We start from the raw sequence: 18,331 nt of genomic DNA, 5'->3' as shown, positions 1-18,331 counted from the left end.
ACATTCTTGGAATATATTCATAGGATCCCCTCTGATCCGATGGTTCCTGTGCATTACAAAGCAAAGCTTTTGCCTAGAAAGACATTCCTGACGTGCTTTTTTCAATAAGACCACTGATGAGAGAATTTTAAAAACAGCTAAGTTGTATTTAATTTAAACTAATGCTTGATTAAACTCAATTACTTGGCAATGATAAGCTGGCAATCTTCTGATCTCCTACATTATGAAACAGAGCCTGACAGAGACTCCCATATAATGCATTCCTACTTTACATTCCAGCAGGGTGGCAGTTATGCTGGTACAAATGTAAATATAGATATGATGTTGGCTCATGATATAGATTTAAGCCACTGTGGATACTGTGATCCAACAAGGTGAAACAGCCCTGCCCAAGACAAAATCACTCCTACAGTAATCAGAGTAGCCTTTTAAACTGACTGAGTGCGCAGAGAGCGAGTCAATTCTTGCTGCTTGACACAAAAAGCACATAAAAAAAATTCACTCCACTCAGGTGTAAAGACTAAAGCAAGCTTTCCACTTTTATGGCTGCACCTTGTTGGCACTTATCAGGCATACTTTGCAGTGATGTCCTTTTTAGTCACAACATTATGTATTTTGAGTATGGCTGCAACAACCAATCAATACGAAAGCTCAGCATGGTGAGTAACTGCTAAGAAGTAGTAAAACTAGCAATACGTTAGTTTAGCAAACAGAATAAGTCTTAGCTGAGAGGAAGAGCTGCATTTTCATCTGAACTGTAAGACTAAATTATACTCATCAGTTACTATGGATGCCTGAGTGCTACTGCACAAAGACTTGCTCACATGTTTACAGATAAACTCGTTTTTTTCCCTCCCCGCTGTACGTTTTGGTCTCAAACCCACATGAAACCTCAATTTCCTGCGTTTTTGATGTTTTTGAAAATACTGACAACACACTGCATGGTTCTTATAGTTTTATTTGTGTCAGTAATATCAGATATGGTTTCCTAATGTTACTGACCACACTGAAACTTCTAAATTTGTCTTTGCTTTATCAGTAAAGAGTACATTTTTAGAATAACGATGTACGATTCTTGTAGAATCAGGTTCCATTTTTAACAGTCATAATGAAAGTCATAATGGGTTGATTAGTTGCAGCCCTTCTGTTGAGCAAGATCAGGATGGACGTATAGGCCTAAGCTTGTACAACCCCTCCAACAAGGCAGGGGGAATTTACAGTGGTGGAGCACCAGAAAACTGGGAAAATGACAAGCTATGACAAGCCTAACTGGAACGCATTTTATTTCTAATGTGGAGAATGTCACCACTGGTGTAGGTAAAACACTGCAGAGCTTTAATCCAGCCTGAAACTTTGTCCAAACTTGAATACAGCCTGAGAATTTTCTGTCAAAACAGCATAATGATAGGAGTCAGACCTTGACCCAAGTCTTGTAAAATTCTGTCCAAATCCAACCAGAACCATTTCTTCAAGTTTGGAGTTCGAAACTGACCCAAGTACAACAAAATTCTATCCCAAACTGAACTGAATCAACCCATCATAACCCTACGTGCTGAATAAAACCTGGATAGCACTACTTACTGTGTAGCAACAATAAGAGCAGTCATTAGATCATGGATAAATAAAATATAATAATATAAAATAAGCCATTAGAAAAATAAATCAGCTGTCCACAATGTTAGCCTTCACCTACGCTCAACTTCCTCACATGCTATATGAAACGCAGCCCCTACATACAGTTCTGTCTATGGGCAATTTCCAATAAAGCGGTTTCATTCAAAATAACATGCTGGGCACGGAGTACTGAGCAAACACGTTGAAAAACTGAGCTACAGCAGCTCTGCTGACTGCACTGTGCTGCAATATACATGTCAGGACATCTCTATACCCTATTTTTAAAAGACAGTTAGCAAGTCTATTCAGTCAAACGGAATAAAGTCGACACAGGCTGTCGACTTTTTTGCCTCCATTTTGCTAGCTTACATGTCGTCACCTGTATTGGGGAAGTGGTTGTGATTGTGAGCTAAAATCAGCGTTGCCTGTTGGGAATATGCCAAGGGGGAATGTTTAAAGTGACCAATGACTCTGCATCCGACTGCCACAGCATCAGAAAAACTTAAACAGCATTGGTATCGATGCATCCCTACTTTAAGAAGTGGCCAGTTAATGTATATTTGTAAAACGATGGCCAAACTCAACCAAACCTAATGTGAGCAGTCGGCTCACGTTGGGTTTGGAGAAATATTTCAAGCTCCAACACACTGAGTGCCAGCTTGACATGGACTCTTCATTCATGTTTGATGAATATTATTTTGAAAGTTTATGCTAAATTGGAAAGCTTTCACAAACATCTCACAATATTAGTGCCTTCAAGGTGGTATTTTAACCTCTGACAAAAAGAATCTGCTGTTTGAGCATGAGCAGACTACCAGACACTAAACACAGGGGCAGGATTTTAGGAGCACTGCTTGCTCTCTGGGTCATTGCCAGAGGGTTAGCCAGAAAGTCAGAAGGCTAAATGGCTGCATAGCTTTGGAACAACAGTGCTCATTTACACTGCTCTGTTCAAAAGGCTGGATGCTAACAAGGTTCAACTTTGTAAGGCAGCTGATCTAGAGCGTATTATTGCTGTTCATACGATCACACTCATTGGAGCATGAAAACTGATTCTAGATTCTAGTCTTAATCAACGTCTCACACATTTATGGTTCCCCATATTTCTCTTTTGAAACAAACACAACCCTTGTGTAAAAGAACTCCTGGGTGGTTTTCATGCTCATTTCTCAAGCCGTATTGCATGTGACAACCTCCCTTAACCTCCTTTTTACTGTGCACTGGAAAAGTCCCCGCTTCCTCAGCGCTACGAAAGGTTTACGAGACTGCGCAACCTCCCCCTCGACATTACATAACTAATGACCATGGTAACGAAACAAAACACCTTGGCCGACGCGCTCCTAATCCACATGCTCCAGTGATCCACAAACTGGCTGACGGAAGAGACAGCAGGACGCAGTGCCGCCCCTTTAAGGCGGGCCCAGTAGGACCGGGCAACATGCGTGGGGCCCATGCTTCACTTACATAACCATGGTGACGGCTGGTTACATAAATGGCTGGGAGCCTATGAGCAGCTGCCTCTGACTGGCTGATGGGAAGGTTCAAGGGTCTTTGAGGCAGCAGCAGACATGTCCCAAGTTGAACTGCACACAACAGCAGCAACCAGGGCATATAGTTTGCTATGTAACAGACTGTATGGATACGTGGTACTACTAGAAAACTGGGTCTAGGAAACGGCATTTGTTCCATAAACAAGAGAGCTGCACTATAAAATAAACTGTATTAAAATGTACCGTTCAGATAAATCTAATGATTATCCAGCATTTAACAAGATCATACATATTTTAAATTCTAGTCTGAATGGACATCCATCCATCCATCCATCCATCCATACATCCAACCATCCATCCAACCATCCATTCGTCCACCCACATACACTGTGTGTCTTTTTAAAGGCCTCCTTGTTTATCTTTGGCCAATTCTGAATTAAAAATAGTTTATTCCCTGATTACTCATCAACATAATCAAGAAATTACTCTCTCTCTAATAATCAACGGTGAGAAGCTTGAATTAATTTGTTTTCTAGCGAGGGAACAGATTCATGTACTTTCACTGATACATTATTTACCCTCAGATACACTGCTGAGTTAGTGGAACAAAAATAGACATCTGGAGTGAGCACAAAGCAACCTGGGATGAAATGTAACAAATATTTTATGTAGTAGAAGTTCAAACAAAACCAGCTAGTCATGTTCTTGTATTCCTATAGCAACTTCAGCATTGAATTTATACTTAATTTGTCCCCATATAAAATCAAAGCAGTCCAATTTTTGGAAGTTTTGTGCACAAATGAATCCAAAATGTACTAGAGAAGTCATGCAAATAACATACATTTAAATTTTATTGTGTTTAGATTTGCTGTTCTTTATGGTCAAAAATAAATTTGGCATGTTTGTCCTTCTCCCTTTCCTTAGTCATATTTAATGCAGCTATTTTTACATGCTTAGGTTGGAAATCTCATCTTGTTAAAACTACACAATTTTACTGAATTAATTGTGCTTTGCACTGATTTACTATGCTATCAGCAACTGTTACAACAAGCCCATGTGTGTGTCACAATTAACCCCGTCTACAAGGTTAGCTGGAGCGTCTGCACTCACTGGGCTTTTCGCTGAACTGCTCATAAACAAAAGGTGCTAGAAACAAACTTTCTTTTCATTTGTAACAGAGTGCGTTTAATCTGATCATAATCAGATTTCTGCAGTTATCTGATTCTTTAAATGGTCATGTAAACAGTTTACTCAGATTGGAGTAAGGTCTAGAAATCCAATTAAGAAATCTGATAGAGAGAGCTGGATTTTAGCTCAGTAATCAGATTTCTCAGTGCATGTAAACTCTTACTCTGATTTCTTTCGGATTTCTCAGTCTGCATATGTGCAACGGAGGTAAGCAAGCAAGCAGCGTTGCCACGAGATGGCAGCAAAACACTTTTGGAGCGACGCTGAAACCAACTACATGCTTGACGAACTGAAGGAATTAAATATTGTTCATCTTCTAGATGATGTATGTTCATATTTCCAGGTGAAGTGTCATACCTGCACGTTTATTGGACGGTTGCAAAGCAGACATCTGATTACTGTCTGACTCATATAGATCCAGAGTTTCCCCATTATCTGATTACTCAAGTGCATGTAAATACGTTGATCAGATTACTGACAAAATCTGATTTTCTGCAGTTATTGGATTATTAAGTGCATGTAAACGCGCTCAGAGATGTGCAGATTGTTTGTTCCCTGCTTGGCCCTAAATTTCTGCTCTAAATGTTCACTTCTTGTCTGACAGATTGCTCAAAGTGAGATGCTTCCCAGTTGTCAGAACACGATGACAGTACAACACAGCACTAAAGGTTTAACTGTGGCACAAGCGATATTCTTCCATAATCAACAGTACAGATCAAAGATTATTCCCAGGACTCAGCAGCTGTGAAGAGCATTTCGAGCAATCCTGTGGTCGAGTGCTTTCAACAAAAAGAATGAGTAACCAATTATTGAAAATGAGCAAACAGACATGTGTCTGAGAAATCATGGCAACTCATCTTTGAAAGTTCAGGTCGGGAAAAAGCACAGACTTACATCATCATCACTGGTTGCTTTCAAAACATTCCGAATCGCCATTCATTTTGCCATACGGAAATTTTTTATAAAAATGGATTTTTTGATAACGGATGGGTTAAATGCGGAGGTGAAATTTTCCCGTTGTGGGACTAATAAAGGTCACTGTCAGCTAAAATTTCATGATTGTGACAGGCCACACACACACACACACACACACACAAGATATACTGCACCTTCAGGACACATCAGAAAGGAGGTTTCCTAATCTTTAAACTGGAAAAGCTCACTCTAGACTCTAGAGCAGGCATGTCAAATTGGGGACTACACAGAACAAAGTGCTGTGCATATTAGCATTCACCCTAACACTGATTTCAGTTCATGAAGGCCTTGCTAATCAGATGATGAGCTGAATCAGGAGTGTTTAATGAGGCACTTCATGGCCCACGAGGACTGGAGGCTGACATGTGCCCTAGAGACTGCTGCACCACCGCTATGGGACGCAAGCAAGCATGTTTACAACAGGTGTGGTGGTGATTAAATCTTTTTATTAAATTTTGGCTGGAGTCCATTTACAGTTCCTTTTTTTTAAACACACATTCCTAAGAAATGGACAAAAAGTACATATCTGGTACAGCGGTGAGTGAGGTGATGAGGCACCTTATGATCTGAAGTAGCAGCTGTGGACAGACAAGTCCATTAGCAAAGCTTCTCTCTTGACCACAGTGAGGATATCTGGCAAAAGACGCATTAGGAAAACCTACAGCACCACTGCAGCGTATCAGAGTTTTCAGCTCCAAACACAAGACACTAAAAACAGTTTCAGTGGTTCATTTTAAATAATTATTTAATAGCAAGCTGCATTAAAATATTGATTCTATCCAATCTGGCAACCCTGATCTAGGTCTAAGAAGCAGTGAATAGTGGCAGAGAGCAGAAACAGTGACTTTTAATCTTGCTCATAAACGCAACTGAGAGCCTGCTGGATAGCATGCTATACCAACCTGGAAAAGTTGGAAACTTGCGTGAACTGCACCTGGAGTAAAACGATGCCGTCACCTGGAACCGTCAAGAGTCTCACAAACTGTACCAAATCACGAGGCATGTGTATTCAGTTGAGTATGCAGAGGCGGTAGCTGCATGCTAAAGCTGAGAAGCCATTATTTCACATTAAAAATGTTTTGCCACAGAAGTGCCTGGGTTCATAAAAGTGGTACATTTGTGTTAAAACGTTTGTTATTTTGGATTTTTCCATTTTTAAAAATGATTATTTAGCAATTTTCATCAAATATTTTTGCAGCCTTATTGCCGTACTGTTACTTTATTATTATATATACATGATACTGTTTATTGTCTCACTGTCGAGGTCTGACATAACATGCTACATTAGAGTTACTATATAATACATTTTACTATGTGCTCATTTCGACTTTGAGCAGGATTAGTCTACCTGGGGAGGTGCTGTAATCTGAGTGATTGCAGATTCAGATTCACACTGGATTAAAATCACAGGTCTCATTGGTAATGTTCATAGTTTTTACAAGACTGCTACGTAATTCCAGACTGAATTACCTTCTATAACTTCTCGAACTTATAGCTTTCTCAGTAACAGTCGAGTTCAAATCAACATCACAGTATTGTAAAAACAAAACTGGGTAATAGAAAACAGCATGTTTTTCTTTATTGCGACCTGAAGACAAAGCTGACAGCTAAAAGAAGTTTGATTTGATCCACTCCACAAGTTCATGAGAAGACTACTGAAATCCAAAACAACGCTATGATTATGCACTATCGATTCGAACTGTCACTGATAACCCACGTCACCCCAGTGTTGCGCTTTTTTTTTGGGTGCCATATTTAGCATTTAGCAGCACAACGTGTGTTCAAAAGTATGGTCCTCAACGCATAATCCTGATATGCAATTACGTTTTGATTCAGGCTATGTGGGGTATTTTGGGGAAATCAGAGATTCTTTATCCTGTACGAATCAGCCAGTCAAATCGTTCACAATTCACATTACCAGCCTTCCCCGGCTAATCCGGCTTAATATAGGGCTTATATTCTACTAACTTCACACAATTGCTAGTGATGTACCCGATGCTGTACTTGTCCATTATACGATACACTTGTATGTGTATTGTACATATGTGATGTGCTGATAATCGAACACAGATAGATTTTATGCTGTAAAACGCAGGATACAAGGAACGGTTTGTGTCGTTCTATTTACCACAATCCATGAAATGCTGCAGCTCTCCGAAGTGGTAAAAACTGATTTAGGTAGCCTATCTAGGTCAAAGCGTCAGTTAGCTTATTATTTGCCAGCTTTATTATTTAAATTTTCTGTTACATCTTAAATGAAGTAGCAGTTACACTCAGTGGTCTCAGGAAAACTCAGGAGCGTTAGAAAATCCCTACTCACGCTCATTTCAGCCAGAAGGAAAGAGTCACACAAGATCTGACTGTAAAAGAACTTGTAAAGCTCAGTTCATTTCATTTTGAGATGCAGCCCAATAGTCCATAATTTTTGTTTACTTTAATTTTTGAGCCATAATAACACGCGTGTTTGCCAAACAGTCATGTGCAACATGAAATATTTATCCTGTACTTTAGTTTCTGTATGTTTTTATTTGTCTAACATGCCAGTTACACCTTCAACAAACACTCTTTTTTTTATTCCCCAAAACAACACTTTGGGAATAACCTAAAAAATAAATAAATAAAGAAATAAAGAAATACATGTGAAATGTTTTGTAGTATGATGCCTAAATGGCAACACGTATCATGTCTTGAAATCTGTGTATCGTTACACCCTTACTGCAAATGTAGTGGTCAAGTTAAACTGAAAAGAACAAATACGGCCAGTAGTTACTGCTGTCTTACCTCATCCACCTGAGCCTGGGTCTGCTGCAGTCTGCGGTTGCCCCCCTGCCATTCCTGAGGCACCAGGACCCTCTGTAGCTGGGGCAGACCTGCAGTGTAAAGCACATAGTCCATTAGAGTACTAATCAGAGAAACAAGCACATATTAACAGATTTATTTCCACCGCTTTAGATTTTGATATCCAAGGATTAAAGTTAGCGCAGCACAATATTGTTCGTTTATCGTTATTAAGATATCAGCCTTCACAACACTGATCTCACAGAAAGCTGCAATTTAAGCAATAAAACATGAGAGGGAGTGTGTCATCGTGAAATAACATCATGGCTGTGATTTCGCGATCACACTCCTCGAGTGTTCTACTGCTTTTAGACAACAGTTAAATAAATAAAGTAATAAATTAATAAACTGGGCCGTGAACGCGGCGTTTAATATGTTTTAATGTTCGCAGTTCCTTCTGCCAAATTACAGTTCCTTAACAAGCAGCTTGTTGCTATGTCACAGTAACGAGCTCCGCCCACTTGCTGCACAGTCTGCTGTAAGCCTCGCCTTTTGAAGTACGGACTGAGCCATAAAACTGCTGCAATATCAAGTTTAGCTCAGTTTTGTCAATTTTTGCCAGATCAATATTAATGTTGTTTTGTTCCAGCCAGTCTGTAAAGCATCTTACAGCCCGTTTAGTTTGGCGAATGGTATTGGGTTCATTTCTGGCTGATTCCAGGTTGTTTAGTTGTTCTTTTGTCACAGCTGCCGACTGAAAAGCTGCTCAGTGGTGATGACAGTTTGGGAATTTAGTGTCGTCTCATCTTCAGAGTCTGACCAAATCGGCTGTCGGTCAAATGTGATCCATTTTCTGTTTGTGGCAAAGTAAGAAGTAAAAACGTTCAAATGTCTTGAGCGTCTCCTACAGCTGTCAAAGTCGTTGCGTAGCAACGGTGTCGCAGCGGAGTGATACAATGTTTGTGAAAAACCTGTGATGTTATGGCGAAATAACAGCACAGTTAGGATGCTTCTCAACCAACCAACTAACTGTTGTATAAATGCAATAAGTTTCTAACCTATTCCTGGATATGTTCTGTGAAAATCCTGACCTACCACAGATGTTTCTGCTGGAGTTTGGTTGAATCAAGGTTCACACACACACACACACACACACACATCCTTACATACATACATACATACATACACACACACACACACACACACACACACACACTCCTTCATACATACATACATACACACACATATACACCACTATATATATATATATATATATTTATTTATTTATTTATATTTCCTTATTTATTTATTCATTCATTCATTCGTTTGCTTACTTACTTACCCACCCCCAAAAGTAATGCAGGCCCATTATTTACCACATCATATCACAGGTTCACCAGTGTGTTTTTGTATATTCCAGGCAAATCACAATACAGAGAAATATAACTGCATTATGTAAACTATGAAAAGACTGCTGTACTTGTGGGCTGCACACAGTACAGGTGTCTGGGTCTTTTCGATTTAGAAGTGGCTGTACACTGTAGAGGTGGGGATTTTATTTATAAGTAAATACATACATATAGTAAGTAATCATAAGTGACTGTAATTCACAGCTATTAATTCAGATATGATTAAAATAAAAAATACCTGTGTATTTCTAAATGTTATCCTGTTTGGCCTGTTAAGGTTAGGTACTTAATCTGCTTCAGAAAGTGAAACATTGCAAATGAACACAGTAACTCTGTACAGACAACACGACTCTCTATGAAAGACTCTAAAGATTTATCAGCACTGCAACCTTCCTATGAATGCATTCTGCTATACTCTGCTCTGCTCCTGCAAGATATAAGCTGTCAGCTATGATAAGATTAAACAGGACTTTTTCATGACCTGAATGGGTCGGTCTGAGCAGAAAAAGAAGTAAATGATATCAGTGGTGCTACACTGCCACCGTGTGCTCAATGAGTGAACAGCAAGTATCCCTATGATCAATTACAAAATGATTTATAAACAAAGTTGTAGCCACACGGTGTATCAGTAATTTTAAGCATATATATGACATTATAGAAATAACAAAAACATTTAACTCAAACCAAACATTCAATAACATTCATTTAAAATTTAAGTGCTTCAATTAGTAATACAAAGTAGTAATACAATCATAAAAAAAGCAAAAAAAAAAAAATGTAACTACAACAATGAAAATGGATCAACCAATCTTATTACTTAATTTCTCATAGTCCAGAAAAAAAACCTTAATGCCAGAGTGTTTAGCAGTCACTTTTAGATAAAGCAGAATTGTTAATTTAAAGTATATTGTTTTTTTAAAGGTGATGCCAAAGCAGCATGAGGAGCCAGTAAAATAAAACATTTGCGGCAACAAGACTATTCAGTAAGACGACTCTCAGAAAGGAAATCTGCTCACCTTTGGCACGACAATTTTTTTCCAAAGGGAAGAGGTAAGAGGAAGTGCGCAGTGGATTCACTTGAATGATCTGGAACTCATCCAGGAACATAACAAGTACTTCAACAGAGCAGACCAGGAAAAAGTCCTCTGAAGACCTACTTAGCCTGCGCTGCTGAAAGCAGTGCACATCAATGGCATGAGGTGGGGCTCAAAATATATATACTTTTTGAGAACCAAACTGATCAACCAATCTAATGTTTTCAAACTGAGACACATGTTTTGCGTGTCGACCAGCAATGCTGACCGCCCCAAAATGGCGGCAACGCTGACGTGCCCGGCTGGACCAAACACGACATCTAGATATGTATATCTATGGGATTGACAGCGACAGTGCTACACTCACAAAAAAAACTGAATGCATTGGGAGCCCATGGTGTTTTTTTTCCATATCTTCACCCTAAAATCTCAGTTATAAAGGGCTAAAACTGCAACACAGCTACCTCAGTTTAGTTTATTAATGAGCGCACGGTATATGTGTGTGATTAATGCTTTCCATATTACTGCAAAGCCTTTTCCTGCAGTATTAAAAACTTCTAGACTAATTCCTGACTGGAGCTGTACGAACAATCTTAAGCAGGGATCTGTAGGCGACATTTAGCGTATAACTGTAGAGTAAACAGTAGAGGTGGGCAAAAAGACGACATCATCAGCATCATAAATTTACTCCGAACATATCATCAGTAGTTAAAGAAGACCAACTGCATGGCTCATTACAAAAAGAGCACAATTAGTCCTGTTTAATTGGATTTAGTGAAGTGCAGTATTACTGTAGTGATGCATAACGATATCAGAATCATATCGTACCAGCAGAAAAATTGCTTTAAAAAAATGTATCTGCATCAGAGCGATATTTAGATATGACGGATATTTCAAACTGATATTTGACAACAGTTACTGTACTCCAAAATGTCTGGGATGCTGGACTACTGCAGTAAAATGTCTGCATTTAATTAATGTAACTGCAACAGTAATCCTACAGAAATTCCTCTGTAATGCACATTCCACAGCAGCCAGTGAAAGTCTCCTTCAGACTGAGATATCAGATATGTGCATAAAAGATATCAGATACTGGCACTGGCCCACAATCCCCATATCTGTGCATCCCTGAATCACTGATTTATACTTCTGATGGTATTTTTATGCGGCACTGCTCGTGCTTTTACAGTTCCAACTTTTCAAAAACTTCAGGAAAAACTTATCATGATGCATTTCACGAAAATGTCTTCGTATCATGCTGTCATATTTTTGCCACATCACCCACCCTTAGTAACCAGTAGGTAACTGGACTTCAATCCATTATGCCGTTATCTTAACCAACTATTCCAACTCATTTTACACCTCTGTTCCTTCTTAAATACCTTGGTCTTGATGCCAATGCTAAAACTTTTTAAAACCACATTCTACATATTATACAGGTTATACTAGTTGTATTAGTACTAAAATAAATAAAGCAACAAAGGCAATGGTTCTCAAACTGATCCTCAGGGACCTCCAGACAGTCCACATTCATGCTCCAACATAACTTGCAACACATGAGGATAGAGTGAAGTCAGCGACACAACAAAGTTGTGTTTAACTTTATGCAAATAAGGAGTGAAGCGACGTGGCGATTACTAATAGGAAATTAACCCTGAGCAGCATAGTACACGCTTTATCTCCACCACTGTGGAGATAAAGCACGTGCCTTTTTTGGTTCCTAGATAGGTGCACACAAGAGATTTCTCACCAGGATCTTTTAATTTTAGTGGGCGCACGCATCAGATTTGTTTGGCATCAGTGAAACCATGGCTTGAGTCCAGAAACGCCCACAGCCGATGTGCTATCAGCGATTTCAAATCACATTTATTGTCACATCACATTCACACAGGTGCAAGGTGAATGATATATATATACACACACACACACACACACTATATATACACATTTTATATTATATATACACATACACACACACACACACACATATACACACACACACATACATGAAAAAGAAATATATAAACACTGACTCTAAAGATATACACAATATACACTACTACTGCACTTCCAATCTACAGCTGTACAGTAATAAGTTATGAAATAAAACCTATTGAATGAAATAAAGCTATGATATGTACTGTTGAACACATTCATGGTGTGCATCATGAAAATTTCGGATATATTATGATGTATTCCTGCCATACTGACCACCCTTAACTTGGAGAATACATTTACTTTCTATCCTACTACAATCTGAAAAACTATTCAGATGATATTACTTTAACATGAGGAGGTGGGAAAATGTAATTATTTCAGTAGTTTCTCACTGATTTCAGTTTCTGTCCAAATCCACCACGTCAGTAATTTATATGGACTGTGAGCTCCCACATCAGTACAGATATACGGCTGCCCCAACTAAAAAATGAACCCTAGAAATAAACTCAATTATATTTATCTTGTGTGAATTTCCATGTCAGCAAGTATTCCATTGTATCCTGTGGAAAAAAAAAGGGGTTTTTCCATTTTTTTTTGAGAATAAAGGCACTTTAAGAACTTATGTGAATTCTCTGTAGCCCACATCAAGCAGATATGTATTGTCCTACCTCAGATGTACAACTTCGAACATTAAAAAAAGTTACGGATTTATACATCTGTGGTGACAGCTAGCTGTAAATTCCCAGGTTAATGACAACGCTAATGATGCACTTCAAATAAAGCACTATGGGAAACGCTCGGTTAAATATGCCAAGCATGATCCTGTTTCTGTGTTGGCTTTGAACTCAACATCACAGGCCGTTTATTATGTGAGTAATGTGATGTTCTATTCTCTGACAGTTAGCCTAGCACTACCAAGAGCAGATGCATATTTTCAGAGCAAGGTTAGCAAGTTAATGACGGAGGCACGCCCTGCAGCGGCCAGGCAGAAGGCACTGTCCACAACTTTTTTCTGTACAAGTACAGATGGTCAGATTCCATCCTTTCATTTATTTTAACTTGCAGTCAAAATAGACATTAAGTACAATTATTAATTTCAGTTTTAGTGTCTGAATAATAAAAAAATGTCTGGATAAAATACACAATACAAGTAATTCCTCTTACATTGGCCATTTTCCATTCATAAAACCTTATTCCATATCTCAGATGTCCAGTTTCAGAGTTCCACTGCAGGACTATTCAACGCTGGTCCTAGAGGCTCGATGTCCAGCACTGCTTGCTAATTCCATCCTTTCAGATATCTCCTCAGAAATATATTTTCAAGTCATTTTAGATGCACATGAACAAGAAATGTGTGAGCCAAAGATGTGTTTGAGTTGTTGCTTGTGTGAATGTCTCGTTGAAGGGTAACAATGTCAGTGTCTCCTTTGGGAACATCTTTTATTGGAAGGACACAGCTTTAACTCCATTTTAAGACTGGATGTATTTGATCTTATACTTAAGTGGTGGAAGCTTCTGTGTATTTTCTTGTTAAATATATCGCTGCTGTCAGAAGAAAACCTCCTATCTTCAAAATGGTAACTTTACAGGAGAAGGAAAAAACATACTTCACTTTTAATGTAAGTCAATGGAACCAGATGTTTTTCCAAGTCATTGTGGGCCGTTTCTTTTGGTCCATTCATCATGAAATTTACACACAATGTAAAGGGCAACAGTCATTTTCAAATTATGTAAAGAACTGAAAAACGACAAAAATAAATATATGAGGTTTTCTTCTCACAGCAGCGATGTTACACACACACACACAAAAAAAACTTAATGGTCATTTCGACTGAAAATTAAACCAACAAAGGGAAATTTGCATACAGTCCTCTTGACATTTAACTTGTCTGTCTGATGAACCGTAACAAATTTTGAATACAGAGTTTTGATAAATATGGTCACTTAATATTTATAGATTTTAACTTACTGTTTTAACATTGTTACATAAACTGAGGCTAAAGTGGTTCTTATCATTCATTAGACTGAACAGCATTTTCACAGCCGTTGCAGCCACTTTACTCCCCTGTGTACCAAGGCTAGCCAGCATACATTCAACATAACTAACGTCACCAGCTCTAGAGGTTTTGAGAGTTTAAGCTCAGTTCACACTAAACAGAGTGCACATCTGCCTAAGCAGCTCAAGGCAGCCCACATGTTGATAATGTCAGGAACACAGCAATGAGTTTGTTTATGAGGTGTCAAATTGCTGGCCTTTTCAACACATCACTGGAGAGGCTCTGCTTATTGTCATCGCCACTGCCAACACAATTGGAAGTGTCATACTGGCCCATTTAGCCAGCAGAGTAGGATCTGTTCAATGGATTTGCCCTCAGGCTGCACACATAAAAGACACAAACACACACAAAAGTACTTCACTGATACAGTTTTTTCCCCGTGTGCTTTTTTATGTCAGTAGTTGATTTGATATGATGTTCGGCATGCTCCAAATTCAAAGCTGCACTATGTAAGATCTGGGGATTTGGAGACCTCTCTGGTGGAGATGTATAATTGCTCGCAATGTGCAGAAGAGCATTTTGTGATGTCAGTTGTGCTTCTGCTCCCTTTGCCGAGAGGCTAAATCTGATTATTACAGGCGCATTGAAAGAGTATTCAAAGAGAACTCAGACAAAACTTGGTGAAGGACGTTTTCTCAGGGCGTAAGGGAATCATTTACTATTATCATCATAGCACCATCAATAAAATGTTGATTATGCATTTGAGACCTAACCATTTAACCATGGGCCACATTACAGAAAATTCTTAAGTCTGAGATCTGCTTTGTTGTCATGGCAACTTCAGTTAAGACAAAAGCCTTTACAGAACAACAGTTCTCAAGTCTATAATCTTATCTTATTTCCAGATAAGAACGCAGTGTTACAGAAACATCCTAAGTTGCTAAAATATCCTAAACATTTTCTTAACTTTAAGATAAACCACAGAGCGTCTTAACTTCTGTTTTAATTGCCTGCTTCTATTGTTTTATGCAGTGACCGGCAGCACAGTTCACTATAAGTAGCATAATAACGTTACATTTTTCTACACTGAAAACGGTGGTTTAACTTGTAAGGGTTTTTTTTTTCTAACAGCGTTTAACCTCTTCAATTCCTTGAGAGCACCGGTGGTTCCAAAACGCACTTCGTCATATTCTTCATAACTTTCATATTTCATAAGCTGCATTCAAAAGGTGGGGGTCGTATGAGAGCTGTAACTGTCTTCTTTCCAGTCAAATAGATGGGTGATGTAATTTTAAACCCTTATAAAAATTATTTTTATAAAAAAAATACAACGAGCAATATTTTGGCTTTCAGCGGTAAATTGTAAGTATATAGCAATATGTTTATGATCATAAAACACATTCTGTTAATCTGAGGGGAGCTTTTACCAAATAAATAAATAAATAAATAAAATAAAAATGTACATTTATTTCATGCAGTTACTGAATAATTAGCCTTACGATTTGGTCATGTAAATTCAGATGGACAAACCAAAATATACCCTGGAGAATAACAGGTTAAAAGCCCCAGACGCTGCAGACACGATCTCCACCATCCTCGTATTACTTTCGGGTGTTGATGTTGATGAAAACTCGTCAGATAAAATGTTACAGAGATGGTGGTGAATAATGAGGAGACAGAGCTGAACATGTGTCTGTTTATTAGGAGGAATAACGTTAGCGCGCTCGGCTAAAGTGTTTGCGAAATGAAACAAACTGAGAGCGGCGGCGCTCTGAGAAACAGCACGAAGCGCTGACACAATATTATTAACTTCTAGTTTATCGTGCTTTAGTTTTATTTGACTTTTTTTTTTACACCAGTAAAGGTACCTAATGTTACCTGTCTGGCTAACTAACTTGATAATGTGGCTGTGCACATATGGTCAGTTGCTAGGTAACAGACATAACAGTTGATTGTCAACTTCAATTGAGCAAGTTACGATTTCCTAACTTGAGAAACTTAAGAAAAGATGCTAAATTAAGATCAGATTTGCTTCTGTAATACGAATTTGTGAAAAATTTTATGTAGATCTGTCAGATCTTAAGAAAAAAGATACGAATTTTCTGCAATACGCCCCCAGATCTTCTTGTGGAGGCTGTGTGTGTGACATTAATAGGTAAAGATGAATTAGGTGGTCTGAAAAACTCCTATGAAATCTGACTCAACACCTTTTAAATGAGCATTTCAGGCTTTACAGATTGACTTGCACACCAAAAGCATGTTTTATTTCTTCCTGACTCATTAAGTTTATCAAAAAAATCTTAAAGTGAAACTATGTAAATCAGCTTGGCGAGGCCAACTTACTGTCCCTTCATCTTATCGTTATGCCTATTATTATTCTATGCTCAAAACGTGTGACTGTTCTACAACCTATAGATTTTACCTTTCTTTAATATGACTCCTGGTCTGGTCTGCTGGTGCGTTTGAATTACTCCAAACTGTTCTCAGATCTCTGAAGTACTGAATATCATGCTTACATATCATGTATTGTGAAAACATAAAATCCTGTGCCGGATAAATTTTTGCCATATTGCCCATTTAGTTGAAAATCTCCAAACTGTGCTGGACTCAGGCCCTCTAGGTCAGAGAGTGACCCTCTTCTGAAGTAAATGGTGTTGTGTGAAGGAAAAGCACATTGCTTTTGGGATTAGTAAAAGAGCAGCAGTTAAACTAATCACATGCTCTTAGTTTCAGTCACAGGTCGACTCCGAAAACACCACAAAACACTGTCCAGTTCTTGATCAGGGGCTGCATTACAGAAACTAACTTTTTGTCTTAAGTTAAGATCTGACTGGTCAAGACAAGATGCATCACAAATTCATATTACAGAAGCAAATCTGATCTTAATTTAGGAATCTTATCTTACAGCATCTCATCTTATCTCAGGTTAAGAAATCTTAACTCACTCGATTGAAGTTGACGATCAACTGTCATGTCTGTTACCTAGCAACTGATATGCATACAGCTGAAATGTAAACACATAATCAAGTTAGTTAGCTAGACAGTTAGTGGTCAAATAAAACTAAAGCACAATAAACTGAAAGTTCAGAACATTGTTCCTGTTTATCAGAGCGTCGCCGCTCTCAGTTTCAGTCTCATTTCCCAAACACTTTAGCCGTCTGCGCTAACAATATTCCTCCTAATAATAGAATAGAAACAGACAGGTTAAAACAGAAGGCAAGAAGCGTTTGGGTTTTATCTTAAAGTCAGGACAGCATTTAGGAGATTTAGTCTAGTTCGGATGTTTCTGTAAAACTGTTTTCTTATCCGGAGTTAATGGATAAGATTATTAACTTAAGAACTGTTGTTCTATAATAGCTTCTGCCCTAAATTCAGTCCTAACTAAAAGTTGCCATGGTGACTAAGAAGAAAGATAAGATTTTAGACTTAAGAAGGTTCTGTAATACGGCCCCAGAAAAACTGCATGACTGAATGAATAGCGAGCCTCAAATCACTAAACGGTCTGTCATCATAAATGCCACTATCAGTGCATTCAATGCAAACCTTTTATAAAGTGCCTGAAGTGACCGCCCAACATGAAAGGTAGCTAAATGGCTATATTGTAAAATTAAACCATTAATGTCCATAAAGTCTTCATTTATTCTAATTACCCTTTGGTTCACATGTTCTTTGAGTTTACCTGAGCACAAAGATTTTCCCCCTGAAAAATCAAACCACATGGCTAAAAAGTTAATTCATTACATTAACTCTAGGCTTGGTCTCATAAGGTTACTGATTTTTAAGAAAACAATATAAAATCCAAATTTCGGATGTTTATCCATAAGATATAACTACACATAACACCAATAACAACAAATAATGGAGCCCGTTGTCTTATTATACTATATTTAGCTGTTGGTTTAAACTAG

At 38.2% G+C, this 18,331-nt stretch overlaps 1 protein-coding gene across 1 annotated transcript in view; it reads right to left on the bottom strand.

Moving 5' to 3' along the window:
* The window catches only part of vamp3 (vesicle-associated membrane protein 3 (cellubrevin)), a 28,105-nt gene that overhangs the window by 3,487 nt on the left and 6,287 nt on the right, over positions 1–18,331 (bottom strand). The window contains exon 3 of the mRNA XM_036560134.1: positions 8,049–8,137. Within this exon, the coding sequence (XP_036416027.1) occupies positions 8,049–8,137 (89 nt within the window). The remainder of the gene's footprint in view (positions 1–8,048; positions 8,138–18,331) is intronic.

Source organism: Colossoma macropomum, unplaced genomic scaffold, assembly GCF_904425465.1.
Source record: "Colossoma macropomum unplaced genomic scaffold, Colossoma_macropomum, whole genome shotgun sequence".
NCBI classification, from domain to species: Eukaryota; Metazoa; Chordata; class Actinopteri; order Characiformes; family Serrasalmidae; genus Colossoma; species Colossoma macropomum.
This window is presented reverse-complemented; position numbering and strand designations above follow the sequence as displayed.